At 34.7% G+C, this 26,076-nt stretch overlaps 1 protein-coding gene across 1 annotated transcript in view; it reads left to right on the top strand.

Moving 5' to 3' along the window:
• Positions 1 to 26,076, top strand: part of mid (midline) — a 123,315-nt gene that overhangs the window by 77,301 nt on the left and 19,938 nt on the right. Inside the window, exons 4-5 of the mRNA XM_089631052.1 lie at positions 6,427 to 6,700; positions 24,334 to 24,572. Of these exons, the coding sequence (XP_089487178.1) occupies positions 6,427 to 6,700; positions 24,334 to 24,572 (513 nt within the window). The remainder of the gene's footprint in view (positions 1 to 6,426; positions 6,701 to 24,333; positions 24,573 to 26,076) is intronic.

A 26,076-nucleotide genomic window follows, 5' to 3' on the forward strand; every position in this document is an offset into this window, starting at 1 on the left:
CTATTGGAGAGTGGTCCTTTGCTTTCTACATCCATAATTTGTTTTTAAAAAATTGGTACATGACGTATTTTAATTTTTTAACAACATTAACAGTATAATAATATAATAATTTAAGGTGATTTAAATTTAACACAGTTAATAACATAACTTCACAATTTGAAAAAAGGGCATAAATATGTAATATTTTCAAAAACCTGGAACGAAAACTTTAAAAAATACTGAACGTTTTAGAAAACCTTCCTAAACATAAACCTTACTGAAATAAATCACACAACAGGATCATTGGCGTGCCAGAGTTCTTGGCAACAAAATAAAATTCTATGATGCGTTACAATCATTAGAACGCTCCGTCATTGCTAACTAGTTGTTTTTTAATCTTGTTTTATCTAATGAACTAATAACTTGCTAATAACCATTTTCCCACTTTCGCCATAAGCAGAGTGCAGGAAATGGTTACATCTTAATTACTCAAACGGTTCTAAATTTCTTCTACCTGCAACAGTCAGGTATGTGGTGTACCTACCCAGTTCATTAATTTACTAAAGACAAGTTAATTAAATTTCTTTAACAATACACGAAGATTTTTCTCAATATTCATCATATTCACAGACTTTATGGCTCCCTGGCACGATATTCATGAATATTTGCGCACTTTTATTCAGAATTATGGAGTGATGTTATAATAGTTTTACTGCCCGGCTCTGCCCGTGATTTTTTAAAACTGAAATCTTAAAATATTATGTTTTATTTCTCTTGAAAAAACTGGCATACTTTTTTGTCACTATTATGCTGATACATAAGCATGTAGTGGTTGAGAATTGTGCTGATACATAAGCATGTAGTGGTTGAGAATTGTAATGGTATCTGTAATGTAAATGGTAGTTTTTGGTTATTTGTAACATTTTCGCACCGTTGATATTTCTCAAAAAATAGTACCTACTATAAAAAGAGCCAAGTTAATACCTACCTATCATTATCATATTCTTACAGGTATATTGTTGTTGAACATTCAAATATCTGAAAGTAAGGAATTTTCTCACAGTTTTATTGTAAAACTCGGATACTACATTTACCAAGCATAACAGATTTTTATGTTACATACCTAGGTACTAGGTACGTAGTGAAGACTCACCGGTGCTGAACTGTTTTTGTCTGGACAATGTATTGTTGAGATGTTTTTTATGCGATCGTTGTATGCAAAAAGAAATATACATATTTTTAACACCAGCTAAAAAGAAGAATAATTTGATGGCGAGAAAACTAAGAAAATTTTTCACTGAACGAAAACCGATAAGCAAAATTTAAGGTAAATCCAAAATTTTACAAGTTTTCATTAGCATGGTTACTGATAGTAGGCTAAACCAACGATTTTTTGTCTAGGAGAACCGATAATACATTAAATTTGATATATTTTCGCTGAGGGAAAACAATATTAGGCAAAATTTTAGGAGTTTTGTTGAGGGAAAACGAGAACAGGCTAAATTTGACGGCCCATTGGCTTGGCGTCGATTAGTACGCGCTGTGTGTGGCGAAACAGATGCGGACATTTTTTCCTCACTTGCATTTCCGTTATTGCCCCTGTATTCCAGAAAATATATAAATACAGCTTGCCCGCTAATCGATTCTGGCATTCTCGTTCGTTCCCGTGACATATTTAGCTCGAAATACCAACAATATTGTCAACGAAAATTATTTTGGCATTAAGTACCAAAGTACAAAATAGTATTCGTGACTTCGGAATTTCGTACGTTCATTTAAATTACGGCTTTATTAAAAAAAGTCTAGTTATAGCTCCTCTTGTAAGATAAGACATGTAATTGGCATTTTTTTCTTTATTTATTAGCCATGCTCAATAGTGATTTATTTACAAAAACACTCCATCATTACTCTGAGCACAGTCATACTGAAAGATCACCATTCTGATTTTAAAATAGCTTGAAATGTGTTTAACCGTGATATCGTATGCATATGACCAGATACCAATACCCAGGTACTCCCAAACCATCCACTTCCTTCAGCCATACATTCCCCAAATTTCCATAGTCTGAGTTTTTCTGCAAGTTTGGACTTTGGTAATCGCATAAAAAATAAAAATAAAATTGCAAATCGCCGTCGATCTGATTATTCGTAAAAGCGGCCATAAATAAATTACCCAATTACATTTATTAACTGACGCTTGATCAATCAAAATTCTGATTGCTGTTTAAAATATTCCGCTTTTTATAAAGTGCTATTCAAACTCCCAGCACTTGATATTGACAGAAATAGCCCTTCTTACCACGTGGAAAGATGTTTAATTTCACATTATGACCTGGCCACATTAAGTTCTGTTTCCCCCAGAGTGCAAGCCATTTTAATAATAATTATTGCATGACAGGAAACAATTACAAAGTGTTAACGTGACTACGAAGGCACTTTTAAGGTACATAGGAAATAATTTATCTTGCATTTTATAGTATCCACAAAGAGTGTGAAAAAATACTAATTGCGCATAATTTTTTTAGAACCCTAGCTTATGTTAATTTTCTACCGCGCGTGTCTTGACAAGTACAAAAAAATACATAAAAAATATATCACGATTATTTATTATGTGAATTCTTTAATTCAACAAAAAAGTAATTTACTATTTTCGATGTATTTTCATAATTTTTAAATTTCACACTATCGTATGTAGCTTGCAGGAAAACATACCTGGAGATATTATATGATAATACCATGCGAGCAGGAATAAGAGGAGATGTTATCAAAATAAGTTCACACACCTAGTTAAACATCGATGTTTATTGGACGGAATAACTCGAATAGCTTCCGTAATCGACCGTAAACGGGTGAATCGAAAAGTACTGGGAACCCACTCACTTGTCAACTGAATTAACATCATTTTGACGTCACAAGTGACTAAACGCTTGAGTGAATACAACTATATTACAAAAACAACCACTTTTTATAAAATTATACCAGTTACAAAAATGCTTTTTTTAACTTTTTAGACTAGCTAGGTACCTTCTCTTTTGTTGACAGCTTTTTTATGATTTCGGTAGGAAAAATTATCTTTATAAATCTAATATGTAATTTACGTTTTTTTTTTCTCTAGGGTACTGTTGAAATTAATATCAACTCTTGACAGTCCAACTGGAAGGCCTTACGCAACACTGACCCGACTTGTCATTGCTTCAGTTGATCGAAATTAATTACATAACCAGATTTATAAGCGATCGAAAATATAGTACGGTTGAAAGAATGCAAGAAACAAGTTGTGTTTTTATTGCGGCGCTTAGCAAGCAAGCGGCAAGTATGATTTCTGCATGCAAAACAATTAGCAACGAAATAATAATGAGTTAAAAAAAATCGCATAACATAACATTTTTCATGTTTGTAGATTATTTCTTCTTGCTAACCAATTTTTGGTGTGAAACGTTTTGGTTTAAAACAATTTATTATAGTTCTAAGTTACCGAAATTTCAGATAGTTCATTAGTAAATACTCAAAATTGTTTTTATAAAAAAACATTTGGAACCATTAGAGACTGAAAGAAGTAAGAACGCAGACCGCCTTCTTTTCATGGTCCTTTAAAATATGGTTCGATTGATTCGTTGATCGAAAAAGTCGATATCGATGACATCAAAGGGTGATATAACAATCAAGCATTCCAACCGAGGTATCCCTTTTTATGTGCTAATGGTCGACAAAACAATGTCGATCGTAAAAATGGTTAACATTCCGAACATATCGTTTAGACAAAAAACACAAAGTCAACGTGTTATACGACGGTAATTCTTGTTCCTGAAAATTTACAGCCTTACAATAAAAAGCGAGCGGACTGTCTGACACACCGGCAGACACCCGAGTTAAATTACTTAATAAAAATCGCCGGATCGGCCGTAAACTAGTTGTAGGCCGGACTGGAAGGAGCGTGAAAAAAAATATCTGGTGGTACTATAATTAAGTATCGATTAGGCGATAGGGAACTGCCTACTCGTAGCGGCGTTCTTTCAGATCGACCCTCGGAGATAGTGGCCACATGTGCGGTGTTCACCCCGCGCGAGCTTTACGCAATAAGACGGTCAACCAAACCAGCCGGACGCGAGAGGAACTGGCAAGGTTAAGATCTTGCACAGAAAAGGTGATAGCGTTAATTAGACAGCGCTGTTTTATGTCATCGGTGATTTGTGTCGTTTGGAGATGTTGTTTTTTTACTGAACCGATAGTCTTGACCCAGATTAATCCAGATACAAATACTTAGGGGTGTTCCTAGATTAACTGTTCTATTAAGGTGCGGTATATCAGTCTGTCCGTGTCCTGCTATGTACGATAATGCTCGCTCAAATTTAAGTGGGCTAAATCAGTCGATCAAGATTTTTAGATGCCGAGGCGCTAGCAAGCACTTGTCAAACCTGACATTTACATAAATATTTCGATACTTCCATCTCACCGAAATTTACGTAAATTGCCTAATTTTATCAGTATGGCCTGTTATGTTAATCGAGCGATCAGGAACGTCTATGGTATTAATTGATAATCAATCTAAAATAGTCTTGTAAAAGATTTCAAAAGTTTCAACGTCAGGACAGTTCATTTTTTGCGGTTAGGTCGTCATAATTTAATGAACAGTGCACCGACTTCAGCAAAAACATATACTATTACAAATTAGTATCCTCGCATATAGCATCATGCTAACTGGAGAGGGGAACTCTTATAAAAAATCAACTCGTAAATTAAACCCGTTTAACAATTGGGTTATTGACATTTTGAAAGACTGCGATCTATTGATGACGGTAGAAAGCATATATAGATCACTACGCAGACAGTAGTTTGGTTTTACAATGAAAAATAAATACAATCCCTCAGTTAGAATCATAAGCAATAAGTGTATTATTGCGATATCCAGGCTTACTACCTCACGGATTTTGTTCCAAGCCGCGCTAAGCTCAAAATTCCAACCAAACCGAGCTTAAAATCAACTGATATACCGGGCCCTAGAGATACTTTTTGATAATTTTGATTTTGATTAATGTAGGCTGTGAAAGATAATGTAAATTTTAAAGAAAATAATGTTCACACTCTTGATTTATTTTTTGTGAGCTTATATTTCTACTGTAGTTTCATTAAGTTAGGTACTTTGTTACGTAATTAAAAACAAAATTTCTGAGTGTTGTGAATACGTAGAAGGTTTCTACATTTTGTTAATAATCAATCAAACCCTGACAAAGCAAAACAAAAAAATAAAACTGAATATTAAAGTTAACCACATTGGAAACATCTGCCTTTTAAGAGTATTTTCTTAAGTTGTTGGTAAATGCTTATTTACAATCTGTGGGTATTCATAAAATTAATTAGTTTGGACTAATTGAATTCCTGCGCTATCTGTCCATAGTTCTGAGACAATGAAACACCTTTGTTGTCTTCGCATGCGCATGTTGAAACGACAATAATTCATGTGTTAATAGATTTACTTTCTAAAATTAATTTTAACATGGACATTTACGAGCAGAAATAATATGTGAATGATCGCTATAATTGCACGAATTTATGACGGGCATCAACATCAACTTTCATCTATCAAACGAGAATAATAACAGAGAGATAATTAATAATGACAATAGATTTCCGACTTTCTGAAGGTGTTGCAGAAATGATGTAAGAGATTGAAGCCAATGCTGACAGTTTTAATGATGTCATTCTGTTCCACACTTCATAAAATCCGTTTTTTGATCCCCCGGGCAATGTTGTTCACGATCCTCTAAACTGACATAAGCCGCTAACAAAATATTTACGCGTCCAGAAAAAGTTCATTCCGACTCCACCTGCAGTCCAGCATGATGGATGCATTAATAAAATAAAATAAATAATACCTGAAAAACATCGACCCTCGTGTTTTTTACCGAGCCGAGATCCGTATCTCGATTTGCTCGAGAGAAGACCCTCACCGCGCTATTAGCGGGTGCATTAAAATCCGATGCATCAAACGTTGTTTGATTTGCTATGTAATTTCACATTCTTGCTCTATTCTTCCGTTACCTCCTGCCAGTGGATGATTAATCGCCTTCGCGAGAGTTGACGCCTCTTTTCGTCCTCCAACAGGTGGCTTAGAAATTAGTTTCATTCCCTAATCAATCAATACATTGTGATTATGATGTTGTGGCTTGGACAGCCGACTCTTTGTTGTGGCTTTATCCGGACACACGAATTTGGCTAATCAATTTAGATTGTTGATCCACTTGAAATGAATCGACAAAGACTTGTTGGTTGATTGATTTTTGGTAGGTAACTAACTTGCTTAAGCGTTTCTTTAATTGGTAGCACAAAATCACTCATGCTCTATCAAGCAGGTATAGTGGAAGTCAACGCCCGCGTCTTGCCGCTCATGGTGTTACCTCGTCGATCCTTTAGTCTTCATCACTGATTCGTTCCAACTTCTTGTTTCAGACGTATGTTCCCGACCCTCCGAGTGTCCTTCACCGGTTTGAGCGCCAGCCAGCGCTATGCCGTGCTGCTGGACATCGTGCCCGTAGACGGCAAGCGCTACCGCTACGCCTACCATCGATCCTCGTGGCTGGTGGCGGGCAAAGCGGACCCGCCCGCGCCCGCTCGCCTTTACGCGCACCCCGACTCCCCCTTCACGGGCGAACAGCTGCGCAAGCAGGTCGTCTCCTTCGAGAAAGTCAAGCTCACCAACAACGAAATGGACAAAAATGGACAGGTAAAGATTAAAGATCTAACAATTTACAAAAATAACATTAAGCTCTAACCGATTTCTCATAAACAACACATCTAACAGAAATTTGGAATTCAGTAATGGCAGAACCATCCTAACCATCTTACTATTTATGTTCAAAATTGTAAATGGTAGTATAGACAGTCCTGATTTAATTAACCTCATTGAATTTCATATACCCACGAGAGCTATTCGTTCTAAAATTTTGTTTAAATGCAACAATATCAGGACTGAGTATTCCAAACACTCGCTTGTACCTAGGTTGCATGAAGTTAGTAATAGATACGCAGATGTGGCAGATCTATTTGACTGCACGCAAGGTAGGTACAAAAGGGCTATGCTATCAAATCTTTTCAATCAATATTAATTTAATCTAATTCTACCTTATTTGCACTATAGAAACTTATGTACTTGTATCTCTTGTTTACTTACTTACTTACTCTCTAATGTCATTTCACAATCAAATGCCACATATATTTGTAATTCTTTTTTAAAATATTTCTACAATTTTAACTGTGACATGTTATCATTGTTTATGGTATATTTATACCGTTGATATTAAATAAATAAATAAATACATAAACTTAATCCATGCAGGGTTGGAAAATGGTAGCATTATCATGAGAGTGCTTGGGTTGATTGCCTGTACCCCGTCCTTTGTCAGTTTTTGTAGAAAGTAGTACTACACATAACAGGGAGAGTTCGACAAATATTGGACTAGTGCATGACGCGAAAATGTAGCAAAGAGCGTAACTCGGATTCCCAAACCCAGAGAAGAGATCATCTTAAAAAACGCCTTTGTATTCAAGGTATTCAATGTAGAGTCCCATATAAACATTTAATGATGACAACAATTATTACTGTAACACCAATCAGCAACACTTTCTTTCATTGTAGCATTTTGCAGAATAAATTCAATCCTGCTTACACCCACAAACATCAAGACGTGGTTTTAATGAAGCATTATAATTTACCTTTTTAAACGTATCCCATTAAACGCAATGCGCCTCGGAGGGGCCGTCGGTAATACAATAACAGAGCGGCCTCGGCAGCCTATCGCATGCATAACCGCTATTTTTCATGCATTACGTCTTGATGTGTTATAAACACATGCTAACCGCGTTTCCCTGCTTCTTTAAACTTTGTTTTAAAGGCGATCTAACCCGTGGTCAGGCTTCCCGTCAGCTTACCAAAAGTATTCATTACAATTTACTGGCCGCCCACGACAGAAAACCTGGAACGCAACTTACTTCCGCCCTTGGAATAATAGAAACGAAAAAACGCACAAAAATGTAACAAAAATTAAGTTTTTAGTTTTAATTTTTTTGTTTCTGATTAAGGACACTGGTTTAATGGCTGTACAAGCTCAATTATTTCTATCAAAAGGAAAAGTCCACAGTGTATTGTTCGATATCTGAGTAGGTATTACTGAAGAGTTCTTAGACAACGGGAGTCACAACGGGAAGGAGAAAAGGAAGTTGAAAGTTGACTGACTCTTCGGTTCTGGTCACCAAACGCAGCGGAATATATTTAGAGAAACGTTTCATTTCTGAACTGTGATATCCTAGAGAGTAGTTTAAGAGTTTACCTATAGATGGCACATTAGCTGTCGATAATGCAGGGATTGAGGGTATCATAAATAATATTGCAAAGTCGATGCCCAGAATAATTCCTACCGCCTGTTAAATACGAGACATTATGTCCAAAGTATTTTGTTGAATCCGGAGTTTTATTTAAAGAGTTGTGAGACAAATCATCCAAATAATAAATTCTTGTAAGCAATAATTAGTCGCCTGTAATATCAATAGAAATTGAAAATATCTCCCGAGAAAAAATAAGCCGACGTGGCTCAGTGGTCCAGAGCGTCTGACCGGACATCAGAAGGCGCGGGTTCAATTCCCTTCAGCGGCATTTATTTTTACTCGGGAGATATTTTCAATTTGTATTGATATTACAGGCGACTAAATATTGCTTATCATAATTTATTATCCTTTGTGCTATGCATAAAAACTTGTGTTATAAACATTAGTTTATCATTAAAAAAATAATAAATCATTCGAAGTTACAACATAAACGATTGGGGATAAACGAAATACAACGACAATTAAAAAAAATATGTATCCGAAAAATAAAAAAAATATATATTTGACAGTCTAAGTCCTAATTAAGTCCTTTTGCAATGGCGTTTCTTTAACAGAAGTGCCAAATTGAAGGTTTTCAAAAATTTAATCGTTAATGCTCCATTATTGTGTTTATAACTTTAATTTAAATGTGAATTGGGATGGCGGAATAATGGTCAATAGACTGTAATTAACGCAATGTATTATATCGAGTAACAGTGGTGACGAAGAAGAGGCTTGGGACAACTGCTCACACTCTTATACACTCTATTGTTCTCGTTATCTAATACCGTTTCTTTCATTCTCAACGTCAGTCCCACGCTTGTAGATATTGGGGAGATAATGCGTAGATATTGGGGAGATCCGAGCACTCGTCTCAAGTTAAATTTTCTAAACATTTTATAGTTAGAGCCACGCCGAGTGTCACCTGTGTCACCGTGACGTGGTTGATGTTCGGCGCTAAATCAACGCCTCACATTTACAAAACCCATTACATTACGACTTTATAACCGAAGTTATTACAATGTCACTGGATATCCCCTAACAGCCAACAGCTACCTTGTCCGAAGATGACCACACCTTGCATTCTTACCTCGCTGCTCATGCCGCGTACCACGTTACACCACACGATCACAGCACATAACCACACGATACTACATACAACCACACGGCATACCGCATACCACCACACGCGGGTAGAGACATTTAGCTGCAAATCATACCAAACAAAAAACAGGTAGTAATGTTTTACCGGAAATTTGATAGCTAACTTCATTGTGCAGCCGGCACACAGTCGGTATCAGATATTATTGTTCTTATCTCTCCAAAGATTTGAATATGGTATTTCTTATGGCATTTCACAATATTCCATCGAAATAGTCACCTAATCGATGTCACGTATAAAAACGTATCCCAGTCTTTATGAACGTAATATATTCGCTTTTAATTTATGGATATACGACAGCTTTATCCGCGAATCCTCCATTCATTTAAGTAACATCGCGTAAAAATCTAGTCACTTATACTCGGCTGAATATTATTATAATCATTTGGTGGGGATTAACGTAATTCATGTTTATGCTAATCTTATATTTACTTATCACACGACATGGTGGCATCTTGAAGCAGGGCTTAAACTAACTCGTATCGAACTAGGTAGTCACTTTCTAACGTGGTTTATGTTAATGATGAAAACACGCTTCTAAACAGGTACGTCGATGATTTGGTAGAATAATTTTTACATATTATATTAAAAGTTTACAAACGTATGCTATAATTTTCAACCCTAACATTTTGTAGAGAAATGGGGAATTGTAACTAATAACCTTTTTAAAAACTTTGACAAATTGATAAAAACAGTTTAACCCTCAAATAAAACTTTTTTTCAACTAACGATGAACTTCCGTACATACCTACGAACTTTCGCATGCAAGTGTAACTGATTTTATATTTCGAAAATGAATAGTAAACATTTCAGTTTTTCACAGTACAACAACTACGACATAACATAGTTAAACGGAGAAAAATTATCCTGTTAAAAAAGTGACAGCATGCTAACTTCCCGATAAAATATTTGTCGTTGTGTTCTTTTCCTAATGGATATCATGACGGAATGCTACAATACGAGTATGTCAGTATCAATATCAGTATTTGTATGAACACTTTTTCCGCCGTCCTCATAAAACATTTGCTTTTGACTGATACTTTGTTACAAACTCTTTCAATTTATTCGTTATAGGCCTGCATTCCCATTTTTAACAGAAAAACGAATAATTTGACCAGATTTATATTAAATTAACATTATTTCATATCAGTAAGTTTTCTCCGTGTGGGGTCATCCCTAGCATGGCTGGCGAAAAAATATTCTAATTACACTCTAACTATTTTACTTATGGTAAACGGTAAGGGCATACAAATACAAAATTGAACTGAATCACGAATACAATATTGTAATTGTATGATTTTCTTGAAAGTATTTTCAGTATTATACTGTCCTGATGAAGCTACGGTTGTAGCGAAACCCGGTCGGCATTAAGTATTTACCTATAAGTGATGTTTACAAAGTTATTGTTTAATTTAAAAAACAAAATTGAAAGAATTGAGTTTTATGCAAAAAAAATTATTCATATGTATATTGCGTATGTACGGGCGCAAATAAATAATTCGTCTTATTATTTTAAAACATAACTTGCAAAAGTGTGTTTTCATAAAATAATTCTTGGATCGCTATATACTCATGTCACGCAGATTATAATGAAAGTTACGTTCCTTAAAAAATGTGTAATTACATAAATACCTACCATTTTCGTCTATTGTTCACAGTATTATACAAGTATGAACCTTAGTATAGTGTGTGGACATAAATAATTATCTTGAAAATCTATTATTAAAAAGCGCTTTGAGGGTAATATTTCAAGAATTGCATGTTTTCCAGAGGCGGTTCTAGTAATCTATAAATGGAAGATCAATTGAAAATAATAATGTGTTAAAATTATATTTTTGGGAGGTTACTGTCCCATTGACCCAAAGAATCAGCTGCCCCTGGTGTTTTCTATTTTGAATTTAAAGATTGGTTTCTAGCTGGTACCTACAATTGAAAACATGCAAATTTATTTATTTTATATTAGAGTCTTAACCACCTTTTATTTAAAATTGAGGTACCTTAATACAAGTCAGTAATTAATCGGTATGATCATGTGGGAGAGATGCTGGATTGAGATAAAGCCCGTCGCTGGAGCAATAACTTAGCCGCGACAACAAATTTGTCAGCGCTCTTAACTGATGAAACGATTTCGTCGAATTGATATCAACTAGAAATAATTAATGTAATGTTTCTAATAGTTTACGTGTGCAGATAAGAAGCCTTCTGCATCGTGATAATTGAGATAAAATTACGACAAGTAAAGTTTTTGTAATATATGGTCCATTGCTAGAGAATTCAGTTCTTGAGAAAATAACAGTTGTTTTGTAATTAATATTTTTATATTTCACTGCACCCTTGAGCTGATTTTTCACATTGATTTTATAATTATCTGTTAAATATAATTATGATTACATATTAATAATTACATCATGGAAATATCTACATTATGTTACTTTCAAAACCGGACAATATACAAAAAAGAATGATAATATTGTTATTTTGTGTGGGTGTCTTATTTCGTTTCATTTAACTACTATAACTATGATCTTGCAAAAAATAACGAAAACAGCAGAGAAACTAATTATTTTCAGTTTACAGGACCAATTAAAAGATACAAAACTGTCCTCATTACAAACTGATGATACCTTTGCGAAAAAAATAACTAAGATCACAATCTAGCGCAATTTAGTGGAATCCATAATACGCTTCGCTGTAAAAGATTAACCTTTAGAAGGTACGTGCCTGCTATTCTTTAACAATGTTTTAATCTATTAAACCTTTTCATTTTCTTAAAATTACTCCAAACTCCTCTCATGTTTACATAATCACTTGAGTAACCTAAAATGACTCCAAAATTCATGTTTAGATAATCACTTGAGTAACCTAACATTACTACAAAAGTCATGTTTACATAATCACTTGAGTAACCTAAAATGACTCCAAAAATCATGTTTACATAATCACTTGAGAAACCTAAAATGACTCCAAAAGTCATGTTTACATAATCACTTGAGTAAACTTGCCTACTAAAGTCTAGGAAGTGATATTTGCACAGCGTCATCAAGGCGATTTTAACTAAAACAGTGCTTTCTACAAAAATTATCTAAATTATATGATTAATTTTTAACTATGTTATTAACATAAATATTAATAAAACTATTCATCTTCAATGGGTAGGTGGCCTACTCAAATACTGTGGAGTTAAATGTGACTATTTGTGTGTTTTTATAACACTCAACGTGTTAAAAATGGGTTCTTTTTATGATTATTTGTAGTCACCTTTATCCCGAGAATCTATTATTGAAATGGTTGCGAGTCCGTGTATCACGAGTAAGGACCCGTCCGATGACGGGGACCTCCCGCTAATTTACGGCCACCCGAGGCTGGATAGCTTCACTCCGCACAATGCCAGGTATTCTATGGACCATCGCATTCCAACTAGCATCCAATCGATCTCGTCAGATACTGTCGGATTGATTCTCCACTTGCTTGTTCAACACGCCATTTGGATCCTCTTCGATAAAAAAAACATGTAGAAATATAAGGTCGTATAGCGCTGTTTTTATGAAAGATCACCTCGAGGGCGTTGTACAAATATTAATTGCCAATATTTATCTTTATATTATGTACAAGCAGATACAAAATAATTGTTAATAACATTTAACGAAAGATAAAGCGGAAGTCCCGAATGAGTATAGCAGTAGATAGACGCATCTGTGCACTAGTGCAGTAAATAATAATGTATTCTGTTATCTAGTTCAGATATGCGTGCGATTTTATTTACGATTTAAAACAACGTTTCTACTCTTTAGTATGGAGATACTGTTTTAACATAAAATCAATTGACTGTTTAAAATTTTTGGTTATATATATCCCGCTACCGGTTTTTTACTTGAACCCTGACCCTTGAAAAAAAAAGTAGTTATGTCAGCATCACACTTCGTTAAATCGATACTAACTTAGTCATATCAGTAAGGTAAACTGCTGATAGCTCCGTTGTAACATATCTATCTCTTTTTCTCATAAACGATGCCTACAACATAAAGAGAGGTAACACCAAACTGAGCTCTCATCGAAAGAAACATACGGCTACTACATTCTACTGGTTTAGTATACAATGGGAGAGCACTCAATCAAACCGTTCAATGTTTTTATTATTGATTTTAGTAATTTATTATTCAGTTGAATTCCTAAAGATCTGATATGAATCTTGGAGATACACGCACGTGAATTTCATCTGCTTATCACTGGGAGGAATGCAACGTATCTGTGTGGGGGAATATAAATTAGGAGCGCGACTCGGGGACAACACTGAAGCCCCCAACCTCATTTGTTTAAATCTGTTGTGAAAAATAAAATAACTAAAAAGAGAAAAATTCGTGTTTGGTTTTGCCCCCTGTTGTGCGGTCGGTTACTCCCCACCCACCATTTCTTCACGCGTCCGGTATCACATTATGTGACACTCGTGAAAATTTATTCTAATTTTAATTCAACCACGATCCACGATGAAATATGAAGAAAGCTTAAAAAGAGATATTCAATAAAGCTATAATACATTACCTTATTATCTAGCCGTTTAAAAGTTTGAACAGAAGTTTAGGATTTAGTTTTGCCTCCTTGCCGTCTAGCCCACACTGTCAACTATCACGCTATCTGCTCGCTACATTTATTACAGAGGAACAACTGTCGTAAATCTTCACACATTCTTTCTTCCACGAAATGTTTTACTTCGGATTTAATTTATTGTGACAGATTATTACTTAGTGCGATCATTTCATGTTTAACACTCATTTTGACTATTAAGTTGAAGCCCCAAACCTGATTATATTCTAAACATAACAAATAAAAGTCACTAAACTCGAAAGATATATAAGTACCGTTTAAGTACCATTGAACATTGAATCAAAAATATATTTATACATGTAACAAAAACACACGAGCCAAAAGGTTATTGCTATTGCATCTGAAATTCGGGAACTGGGCGACTGTTTTAAACCGTAAGCTCTTCAGACCTGCTTTGATCTGCCAAGAACACTTTTTTTTTATACACTTTTAAATATTAACAACTTTTCATGTGTCCTTCGCCAAAGGCTTCAATTCTATATGTGTAACCATGAGATATTCAATTGTTTCATTATTAAAATTTGACGATAATCCAACCTAATTGACCAGTCGGTGGCTGAGTTGACATCGCGTTTGGATCCCACCAGGGCGTACTGTGTTCAATTCCTAAGGCTAAGTCCCCCATCACAACAAAAGCAACATTTTCCGATTACTGTGGTGGTAGTAGGAGATTTTCAAATATTATCAAGTTATTCGTAACCTAGGAATGTTTGTCTTTCTTCTAAAACAAAATTATTTTTTCATTATTAACGCGAATGTTAATACACATTATATAAAAGTGTAATTTTTTTCTCGTCAAAGATACGAACGGATTGCAGATGGGTCGATGCGTAATGAATATGTTTATGAAATGGACGATTTGTTAGTTTTGGCATACACATGGTGTCCAGAAATTAGTGCTTAGAACAAGCGTGGATTTAGAGTCGATTTTGGGTTATAACTTTTTTGATTTGAGCTTTCGTTTTCGAGTAAATCGAGATCGAAGTTTGAATCTTTTTAGGTCAAAATAAATGGTCTTTAGGGGGTTAATATAAGCTGTTTAATATCGATTAAAATGCGTTAAAGCTTTGACCTGTCTTCAAAAGATGTCATTTCATGGAAATGGCAAGATTTACCAAGGGTAGCCGAATAAATTGGTGAGAGAATATACTCGTAGGCCCACGGAGAAAAAAATTCTGTTAAAAGAGTGATAGCATGTCAATTTCGTGATAAATTATTAGTCATCCAGAAAACATCAAGAACTCTTGTTCTTTTCCTAATACATATCATGACGGCATGTGAGAATATCAGTTTGTCAATATCAATATCAATCGACACGTATTCCACCATCCTCATCAAACATTCGCCTTTAACTGATAATTTGTTAGGAATTCTGTCAATTCATTCGTTCAAGGACTGCTTTCTAGATTGACCAGATTCATAATAAATTAACAGTATTTTATATCGCTTATTATTCTCCGTGCATATCGCGTCATATCGAGAAAAGGAATTATCTTCTAAAACAATGGGAGATCAGAAAAAGATAATATACTGACACCAAATATAAAGTGTCCTTAATGTCATAGAAATAAGTTGTCAAAAGGTTAATACAAGATATAAAAATGTAATTTTTTATAACTAAATAAAAAACTAACAAAAAAAATAAATTATATTTTTATAATTATTTTAGAAAAAACACTATTTAATATATTTTCTTATTCAAATTACAAATTTTTAATAATGTAGGTTAAATCCTCAGCATGGGAGATTCCAGCGAGAATATTAATATATCTATTTGGTACAAAAAAGAAAATAATAAAATACAACATTATTCGAATAAATTTGTGACGTTTATTTTAATGATGCATTTCGATTTCAAAAAATATTTATTTGAGTTTTTTATGATGTTATAACATACATATTACGACTGCAAGATAATGGATAAAATAATGAATAAAGAACACGTTCTGTAATTTGCGAACAAGATATACTAATTATATGATTTCCACGATTCAGAGAATGCATTGCCTTCGTTAATCTCACATCTGAATCAGTAAAAGTATCAATCTGTGACTAGTTGTATGCAAGCACTAAATCATTAAATATGGTTTTATTACGTTTATGATGTTTGTTAGCTGTGGAGAAATTATATACTGGATCAGTGATATATGAGAGACTAGGTATAACCTTTGCCTGTAAGATAACGAAGGAGATGGACCATTTGATTTATTTTTTCATAGTCAGACCTTACAGAAACAAAAAATCTTAGATAATGTAAAAAAACGTTAATTCATTAACAGTTATTTAAGAAAAATGAGGTAACAATAATATTTTTGACCAAAATACAGTTGGAATTATTTAAAAAAAAAAAAAAAAAACAAATACGGTGTCACTCAGATGACCTGCATATGACCTAAGTGATTTTTTAAATTTAAATAAGGTAATGACTTTGATCAATATTTTATTCATAAAAAGTAACACCAAGAATTTTTTACACCTTATTTCCTGAACTCTCTTAAATTCGATGATTATCTGAAAAACATTTCAATATCTGTTATTTCTACACTATAATAAAATCGTTTTAATTTTCATTGAATGCAGTGAAAATGTTTGTTTTACATTGACCTCTTGTATAAATTCATTGTCCTGAATGAATATCCCACAAAAATGTCAATTAGCGTCAGATTGTGTTGGCTCTTAATTGCTCGTCAGACAAGCGCTCTATGGGCATACAAGATGGCTATCAGCATCGTAAATTATATATATTTTAACGAGTAAAACCATGATATTCATGAGGATATAAAATTTGCTTAGTCAGCATACTAGATGAACGCGAATTTTAACTTATTGTATAAGAAAATAATATGAGAAACCAAATTTTTTTTAAGTTTTTCAGCAGAACAATTTTTAGGTTTGATTTGAACAACGTAAAACACCTTTAGTGTACATTTCAAGTAAAAAAGGTGCGAAATAATTGGATGGTAGAAAAAATCAAATGCTTCTAACGCTATGCATCTTTTCCCAAAGTGACCCGTTTCGCTTTGTGAACTCTACTCCAGCTCGCGTCGTAAGGACGTAGTGCGCCGTAAAGGGAACAGACGCGTCGCTTTCCCGCCCCACCGGCGGCCATCTTGTCCCCCTCCCACCTCCCCTTTACTTCCAACACCCTCTCCGCGCTGAATCCCCCTGTTGCCTAGCAACGCCCTCCCGCTGCTTGGGGAGCAATGACAATAGCCATTTTTTACCCGGTGAGTTTACATCCCCTGGAAATTTAATTCACCTGTGCACCCTGTAATTTGGCTCTGACCCCTTCATGTTTGGAGACAAATATTTCCGCGTAGGTAGATACTACCCAACTACCACTGTAGCAAATAAGTTGACGGCGGGGGTGGAAAATGCTTTTTACGACAGAATTGGGAGGGTTAGAGGCAGTTATTCTTCACAATTTAAAATGCTGGCCGTTGTATTTTCCGGCAGATGATATTCTGTTAAATTGACAGTCAATTAAGAGGTTAACCAAAACAACAATTTAGTATTTAAAAAACTGAATATTTTCAGTCATACGTTAAAGACACGCAATCATGCATGAAATACATATTATTTATTTGAGGTTTCGTGTCCAAAAACCGATTGCATAAATACCTATATTATTTGTGAATGAGTGTACACGAAATAATAATTGATGATTTAAAAATGTTTTTGGGACTAATAATACTAAATTTTCTTATAATTAATTTTCTGAGATGCAAATATCACCTACTACAATTATGTCTAAACAATGTTTTCTTTGCAATTCATCTACACGTGAGAGGACAATATGACTTACTAAGACTGATTTAATGAAATACAACTTAAAGTGTCAGCTACACTACTCGCTTCGACGCTTCGACGAAGTCCTCGACGAAGTTAGCCGAAGTTCGAAGTGCGTGCCCACACACTCGTGCAACTTCGCGAGTAACGCTTCGAGTCCTTTGACTCGGGCGCATTTACCGACAACAATCGAAAGTCGGGCGAAGCGAAGCGAAGTTGCCCGAAGCGAAGTGAAGTTCGTGCCCACACTATCGTATTCGGTCAACTTCGATCAACTTCGCGAGTAGTGTAGCTGGGCTTTAAGTTTTTATTTTACATGTAATATATTTTGACTTTTTTATAATTCTATAAAACAAAGACAAACATTCTCGGGTTACGAATAATCTGAGGATACTATAAAATCTCCTCCTATCACCTCAGTAAGCGGAGAATGTTGCTTGTGTTGTGATGGAGGACTTAGTATATTATATATACTTAATATATAAGTTTTTGCTATGTTATTTTCTACTTTTTTATGTGATTACCACACAAGTACTACCGGTGGTCTAAAGCCAGTCTCCAATGATTGTTATGTGTTGTGAGGATGAAGATAGTGTGAAAGGGAAGCTTGTAGCTATTCATATTTGCTCACAAAACATGGCTAAAGTTATTAAAAAAGGTATTGTTTCTAAATGGAGGTCTCTCGCCAGGGCTACTGAGATGACTATTTATCTAAAAAATAATGTTTTATGTTTTATTTGATCCATGGTATAATACAAATCGTTGATTATTTATTTTTTTATTTTTATCATAAAACATTGATATTACAAGAATCTTAACATTAAAGCGATGCACTACGTCATGTAATATTTTAAATTTAGCCGCTATCAATAACAACCCTTACGTAGATGGCGATAAGGTTTAAATTCCCGCTTAACACCATCCGCCTGTTTTGATTTATGCAAGAAAAAACACGGCCAAATAGTGCCTTTTATTTTATTTTGTGGATGTTCAGGCATAAATATTTTTTTTTTTCGATCATTTTATAAATAACTTAATTTGCCATATTGTGCAATAAAATCATAACTGAAAATCGGTTCTTAAGTAGGAAATTTTGAAATTTAAAGCAGTTTTCATAGGCCTTTACATTATTTTTTCTGGGCTTGTGAAAAACTTATCTAAAAAATACTCGATTATTTCAAAGGCCAAGATGTATTCTACTCGCAGTATTTAATTAAAACATCTGAAACATTTCTAGGCAACCAAATTTTCAAACCAAAAACACATGATTTTGCATTACTACGTATGGCATCGCCTTAACTAAAAAAATATATTAGATAAAGTTGCCACGTGGCAACTTGTCTGCAATTTCCACCATTCTCTGTAGAACAGCACAAGTTTTGAAGCCAGTGATGTGCAGCTAAAATTGAAAAAAAAAACACTTTTTCAACGATATTCGAGCGCATTATTTTAGTTAATTTTGTATCTCAAATTCAAAATTTCCCTTTAAAACTCACGCCATTTGAATAATGTATAGTGATCAATAAATAATTAATACAAAAATTCACCCCGCCATTTTAAGAAATGTCTGACAAAACGGTTTTTATTTCTTTGAATTATTCTTATTACCTTCCGTCAAGAAAGTGGATATGAATTATTAGTGGAGTCATGAAGAGACTGAAAGCGTTGTGAAAGAAACAATTGTTTGTTAATTTTTAAACACGTATCACTTAGCGTGAAAGAATACCCTTTTCTGTGAATTGTATATTTTAAATTAAATTTATCTTGTCTAACACTTCGCAATATGAAAAGTTACAAGTAGACAAATCCCCCTTCCCCTTATGCATTTAATATTTGAACGCTCGATATGAGCGAAACCCAATTATTTTTGTTATAATCGACTCGTTCGTTGATTATTTTAATCGTTTTTCACGAAAGTGTAAACTTTATTAAACGTATTTAATTGTAACACTTTGAATTTTTTGTTTGAAAACTTATGAAATTGTTTCCGACGGGTAAAAGTTTTTCTATTTGTCTTTCAGCCGAGAGGTTACTGGTTCGTTTTCCGCAGCAGCGCTTACATGTCATGTGCTCTATATTGACAAGATTTTTCATTACGTATGTAGGTACATCATACATTTTTTTCTCAGAGATTTGAGATTCTCAAAATTTGATTAAAATCATTACTTTAGTGAAAATGAATTAGTACCTAAACACAAAAATGTATTTAGAGTGGTCATGAGAAATTTTGATAAATAAGCAAACATGTTTAAAAATACATTTTAATGAACGCTGCTAGACTATAGAAGTAGTATATAAAATAACCCGAAAACACACCTGTGATACACTTAAAAACGTAGAAATTCATAAAACTACCTGGCCGTATTAGGTGAGTTGCGGTAGGCGTCCATAAACGGGCGGAAATCTGTACAATTTATCACGTAATTTCAACATCTCGGGGCGTCGAAAGAGCCTTAAGGGGCGCAGGCGCTCAGCGGCCGGAAGGGCTTTGAGGGGTGAAAGCCTTCCGCACGCAAGCCACCCACCCAACCACCAAACCAACCACCCAACCACCCTCGGGCAGGCTTTGTGCGTAAGGCTCCGCCGAAACATGCGGCCGCTGATAACATCTTTGTTGCCGGCTATAACAAGAATTCTCGGTTTATTTTAAAAGCGAGATTGAGCAATTTATAATAAATATTCTTCACACTTTACTGCCTAGTACTTACAAGGTAGTTTTATTAAATTTTCTTGAAAATTATAACCCTCTAACTATCACACCTTGTTTACGTGAATAGGCACAGCTGATAGAATGGTATTACGTCATTTTCTCTTTATGAATAGCATTCTATTAACAACTCTTTTCTTCATCAAGTTTTTATACCTACACGTAATAGCGTTCTGGGACATAATTCTTTGATTATTATAACACCGAGTAATTTCAATTTAAAAAAAAAAAATTTACGACGAATATTCTCATTTTCATAATACAAAAATTCTTCAAATGCTTCGGCTGGGGTGAATCTACGCGATGTGATGATAAACCCGGGTGCGGGGTGCTAAAACCCACAGCTAGGCAAATGGGTAGTTGGGTAGTCGGTAGAGCTAGCTAATTAACGCGCGCCTTCCGCTGTTTCAGAGGTCGTTAGTAACAACAGCCTGAAGTAGACTAATGAGTCTCGATATTTCATAGCGGACCCACCCCGGAAGAAAAATAAATTATTAAACATAACCCCGATTAGTTAGACCTCCGAAACTACGCAGGATCAAAAAACTCTAGGTACTCATTTTGAAATGACTCAAACGATACAAAATCCCGTTGCATTTATCTACAAGATTACATCGTAATTTCAAATTATTTATATATAATCTTTTTAAGCTGTTAATATTACACTCATAATTAGTAATATTACTTGCACAGACCCGTGAAAAATCACAGTTTCGTCATTCAATCAGAACTCTTGAAAAATCAGTTCCAATTCTGAAAATAACAAAAACATTTTTTTTTTTAATATTATCTTAGAGGTAGGTGCTTTATAACTTGTCTGAATTCTTAACACAATCGGTTCCAATTTTAATATGATAGAAATTTGAGTTCATTAAACCAGACAGACACATAATAGAAATGAATACTTTAGATAATTATAACATATATTAGCATACCTCTTCAGAACAGAACTATTAACGGTTTACTTCATTGGACACTTTTTGACAAATTGTTCATCATCAAGATCCAAAGAGCATACCTAACCTCCTAATAATAATAATAATAATAATATTTGGATGATTTTTATAGCACCGTTTTTGTGCAAAATCACCGCAAGGGCGCTGTACAAGTAATACATTTCTACTATGTTATTACTAACTATATATAGACATAGTATACAGTACAATACTTACCTGGTAGGTCACTTGAGATTAACACTTAATTAACATTAACTAATTGTTTATTAGCGAAATTTAGAAATAGGATTTAGGTCATAATTGGATATAACTGGATTTTCTCTCAGGAATGGTATATTTAATTTAAGGGTATGACAGCTTAAAAAGGTAAGTTTTTAATTTAGACCTGAATTCTGTTGGACTTGTTATTCCAAGCCTTCGGCCCAGATACTCCGAAACATAACTTATTCCTTTCGCTCAGACAACACTTGGTCAAAATTTTATTTTGATGCTTTACAATCAAATAATGCACTTCAATCGTCCACTAGACAGACCACTAATTACGCTAAATATTAATAGGGCACAAGCCAATACAGATCAATCATCAAAAAAAATTTTAAACCTCCATCATAAGTAGGTATTACCAATGTGCCATATATAAAGTTACAAATATTTAAAAAAATAATATATTCTATAACGAATGCTTATTCCTATTAGAGTTTCCATAATAATAATTATTATTTACTTCCTTACTAAGGCGATGCACTACGTCGTGTAACATTTTGAATCGAGTCGTTTACAATAACACATCTTGTGTAGATGGCTATAAGGTTTAAATTTCCGCTTAACACCATCCGCCTGTTTTGATTTACGCCAGAAAAAAGCATCGCCAAAAAGTGGCGCTTATTTTATTTTGCGGACGTTCAGGCACAAATATTTATTTTGTTAAGATAATTTTGTAAAGGACTTAATTTGCCACTTTATACAGTAAAACCATAACCGAAAATAGGTTCATAAGAAGATTTTGAACTTTATAGAAGTTTTTAAAGGCATGATACATTATTGTTTTCTGAGCTTTTAAACAGACTTAATGCTGTAGAAATGAGATCCTTGAGGCATAGGTGTGGTATAACCATGTATGATCGTGTGAGAAATGTGGAGATCCGCAAATAGTGCAAGGCTGATGTAAGCGTAATGAGTAAGATCAAGAAAGGGACGCTTAGATGTTTTGGGCACCTAGAGCGAATGAGCGAAGAAAGGAGTGTAAGGAGAATTAGCGATGCAAATGTGAATGGTAGCAGACGTCAGAGACGGCCGAGGAAGACATGGCACGACCAAGTGAATCAGATACTTGAGTCGGGCCATGTCAAGAGTCAGAATAATAGAAGAGTATGTATGAGACGATGTAGCAATGTGAATGAGGTAAGGAGTGTGTGCCAAGACCGCTTACAACTCTGCCTACCCCTGCGAGGAAATGGCGTGATGGTTAGTTGATTTCTAAGCGATCAAATTTTAAAACCAAAAACACATAACTATGCAGTGCATCGCCTTAAATTAATTTCGTTTCTTGGGACAATGCGTTGTATTGTCCCATTCGAATATAACCAATTATAAAATATATGTTTTTGTATGTTCCACGACCTTTCATTATAGTATTAAAACAGTCCGGTTCTCCCGTATAATAACATAGACGATATTTTTATTGTGCCGAGTTTACACCTACATTGTGTAATGAAATACGATGACGTTCCGTTTTCGGAGCCGCGCTCGTAACGTCCACGTTTAATGGCCTACGGAAAATGTTTCCCTAATTTGCCCAAAACACGTCGGCTTTTTCATGATTCGGGGTCATCAGTAACCGGGGGTTACCACGCCCCTCCGCCGTAATTACCCGCTGCATTCTTCGGACACAATCCACAATCACACCGTATTGTTTCATTACGCTGATGAAAGTAGCTTTTGGCTGTGTGCTTTATTGACTGCATGACATGATTGTGAGCAATTAATTAGACGGAACAACAAAAGATGATTTGAAAGGAAAATTTAGTGAGAAATAACACGTATTAACGAACTTAAACGTTTGTATCTATGATTTGCTGCGTTATTTGAATCATCATAATGATTTGACTTTAAATTGATGATCCGATGAACAGGTTTAAATATATGCTGGCAATAGTAAGATTTCTAAATAAATTGTTTTTATGCTAGTGACATTTTTCTTTTCACCAAATAATTTTTATATTTTATTAATGGTAAAACTATTAACGTTGACTCTCCACAAATTTTCATTCTCTAGTACCTACTTAATAGTATAAAATTCTTCAGAAAATGTATTAATACCTAATAGAAATTAAAAATTTACCGCTTCCAAATTTATTATTTCACTTTAAAATGCAGAACGGCTGAATAGAAATCAATTATTATCACACATACCTATACCATCAAGGCATGCAATTGCATTTGACTCGATAGTATACCATGCGAAAATATTCGGATTTTCATTGCGTTCCTACATCGTAATTTGCAAAAATTTGTCAGGAAACCTGTTAATTCATTCGTTAAGGCCTGAAATCGCGTTTTTAACCCAAATAATTTGAAAAAAATCTTAAAATAAATGCCAACGACGGAAATTGCACCCACAGCCTTCTGATTGCCGATAGTGTCTGTGTGCTCGATTCTCGTCGGCCACATAATTTTTTTTCGGAATATTTTTTCAATATATGGGTATTTCAGGCTAATAATTGCTTATAATAATGAATTATACCATCGTATATTAACAAAAAAATGTTTATTGTTCCAAGATCGTCCTGAACTCCATGCACCGCTACCAGCCTCGCATCCACCTGGTGAAGTGGCGCGAGCACACGGCGGGTCCCATCGTGGACCTGGAGGCTGAGCAATACCGCACCTACATCTTCCCCGAGACGGTCTTCACCGCCGTCACCGCCTACCAGAACCAGCTCATCACCAAGCTCAAGATCGACAGCAACCCCTTCGCCAAGGGCTTCCGGGACTCGTCCAGACTCACAGATTTTGACAGGTAAGACACGAAGATAAGCGCTCGGATAATAGTCTCCTGGTTCGAATTCGAACTGTCCGGAATGTCTATGTTAAATGATAAATCATTTTCTAGGTATAATGATTAACTGTCCCGCAGCCAAGTGGGGGAGTAGGTAGTACCCAAAATGACTACCCTCCTTATTATATTAGCTTAAATACTTGACATATCATTTTAGTATTTTACCTATACCTACGCAAATAAATAAGTTACCATTAATAATTGACTGAATAATTGGGATTTCTATAGTTTATAAGCCCATAATACAGAAAAACGCATGGGGTCATCGGAAGACCCACTTGGTTACAGACTTTTTGTTTGGCTTCTTGGCCTGTTAAGAGTTAAGTAAATGTAAATTTATTTTACAAATTCACTAAAAAAACTCAACGAATTATTAACTGAAAAATCCTCAACCTGTAGTTTGCAGAGTTATTTCAAGGAATTTTTGTTAGACAGGTAGGTACTTACTTTAGTGGGCCTAAAAAACACCCCCATTTTCCTGAGGTTTTCCAGATATACCTGGCAGCTTTAGAAAGTAATTAATATGTAATACGTTAGTAGGTCATCATCTCGCAAATTACCCCTCATTATTATCCCGTTTACATAACTTAGAATTGTTAAAGGCTGCCCTCAGTCACCAGATTACCATTTTATGGACATTTACACTTGTGATTCAAACCTTTTTTACTCCTACATATTTTCAGAAACAAAATATTAGTATTAACATAGTCTGAGTTTCAAGTTCTTCTTTCATTGAAAGTACTTATTGTAAACTGTCAAACAAACTGCGCCTCGCGTTTTTTAACAGTTAATCTCTGAGAGCTCCATTGCTCGTGCTAGAAATGAAGTACTAAACAGAAAATGGTTAAAATGTCTTTGAAATTAGAGATACAAATAATATGGAGCAAACTTCACAGCGCTGGAACACCCCGTGGGAGAGTTTGTGCTGCTTTCAATATCACACAAATGGATGTTGTGCCTTTAATAGTATTATGTGTTAATTTGTCATGAATTATTAGAAGAGTTTATTAGACACGATATTTTCTATATAGGACCATTTGGAAACATGAGAATCTATGCAGATTCTTATAAGATTCTATCTGGGTCGTGTTACGTAGGCGTATTTATGCAACTCAAAGTAGGTATCTTGAGATTTCCGACATAACTCATCAGCTTTGATATTTACCGCAGTTTCATGATCCCGGCCGCTTCAGTGCCTCAATATATCACAGTCTATGATAAGCTGTTAGACGCTTCACATTACATAAATTAGGATAATCTGACAAGGTCTGTAATCATCGGTCAATTTCGTCCCTCGATCGATCCTCTCTATGCCTCCTCTAATCAGGGTGTCAATAATAACATCAGGGTAGTTATGTGTATTGTTGTATAGTAATTAATGAAATTTTCAATGCCAGCGGTAACTACTGACAAATTTTTTTTTCTCATAACATTCACGTGGGTCCAAATAAAAAAGCTTTAATTC

Source organism: Hesperophylax consimilis, chromosome 4 (assembly GCF_061612785.1).
Source record: "Hesperophylax consimilis isolate HC1 chromosome 4, BYU_Hcon_1.0, whole genome shotgun sequence".
NCBI lineage: Eukaryota > Metazoa > Arthropoda > Insecta > Trichoptera > Limnephilidae > Hesperophylax > Hesperophylax consimilis.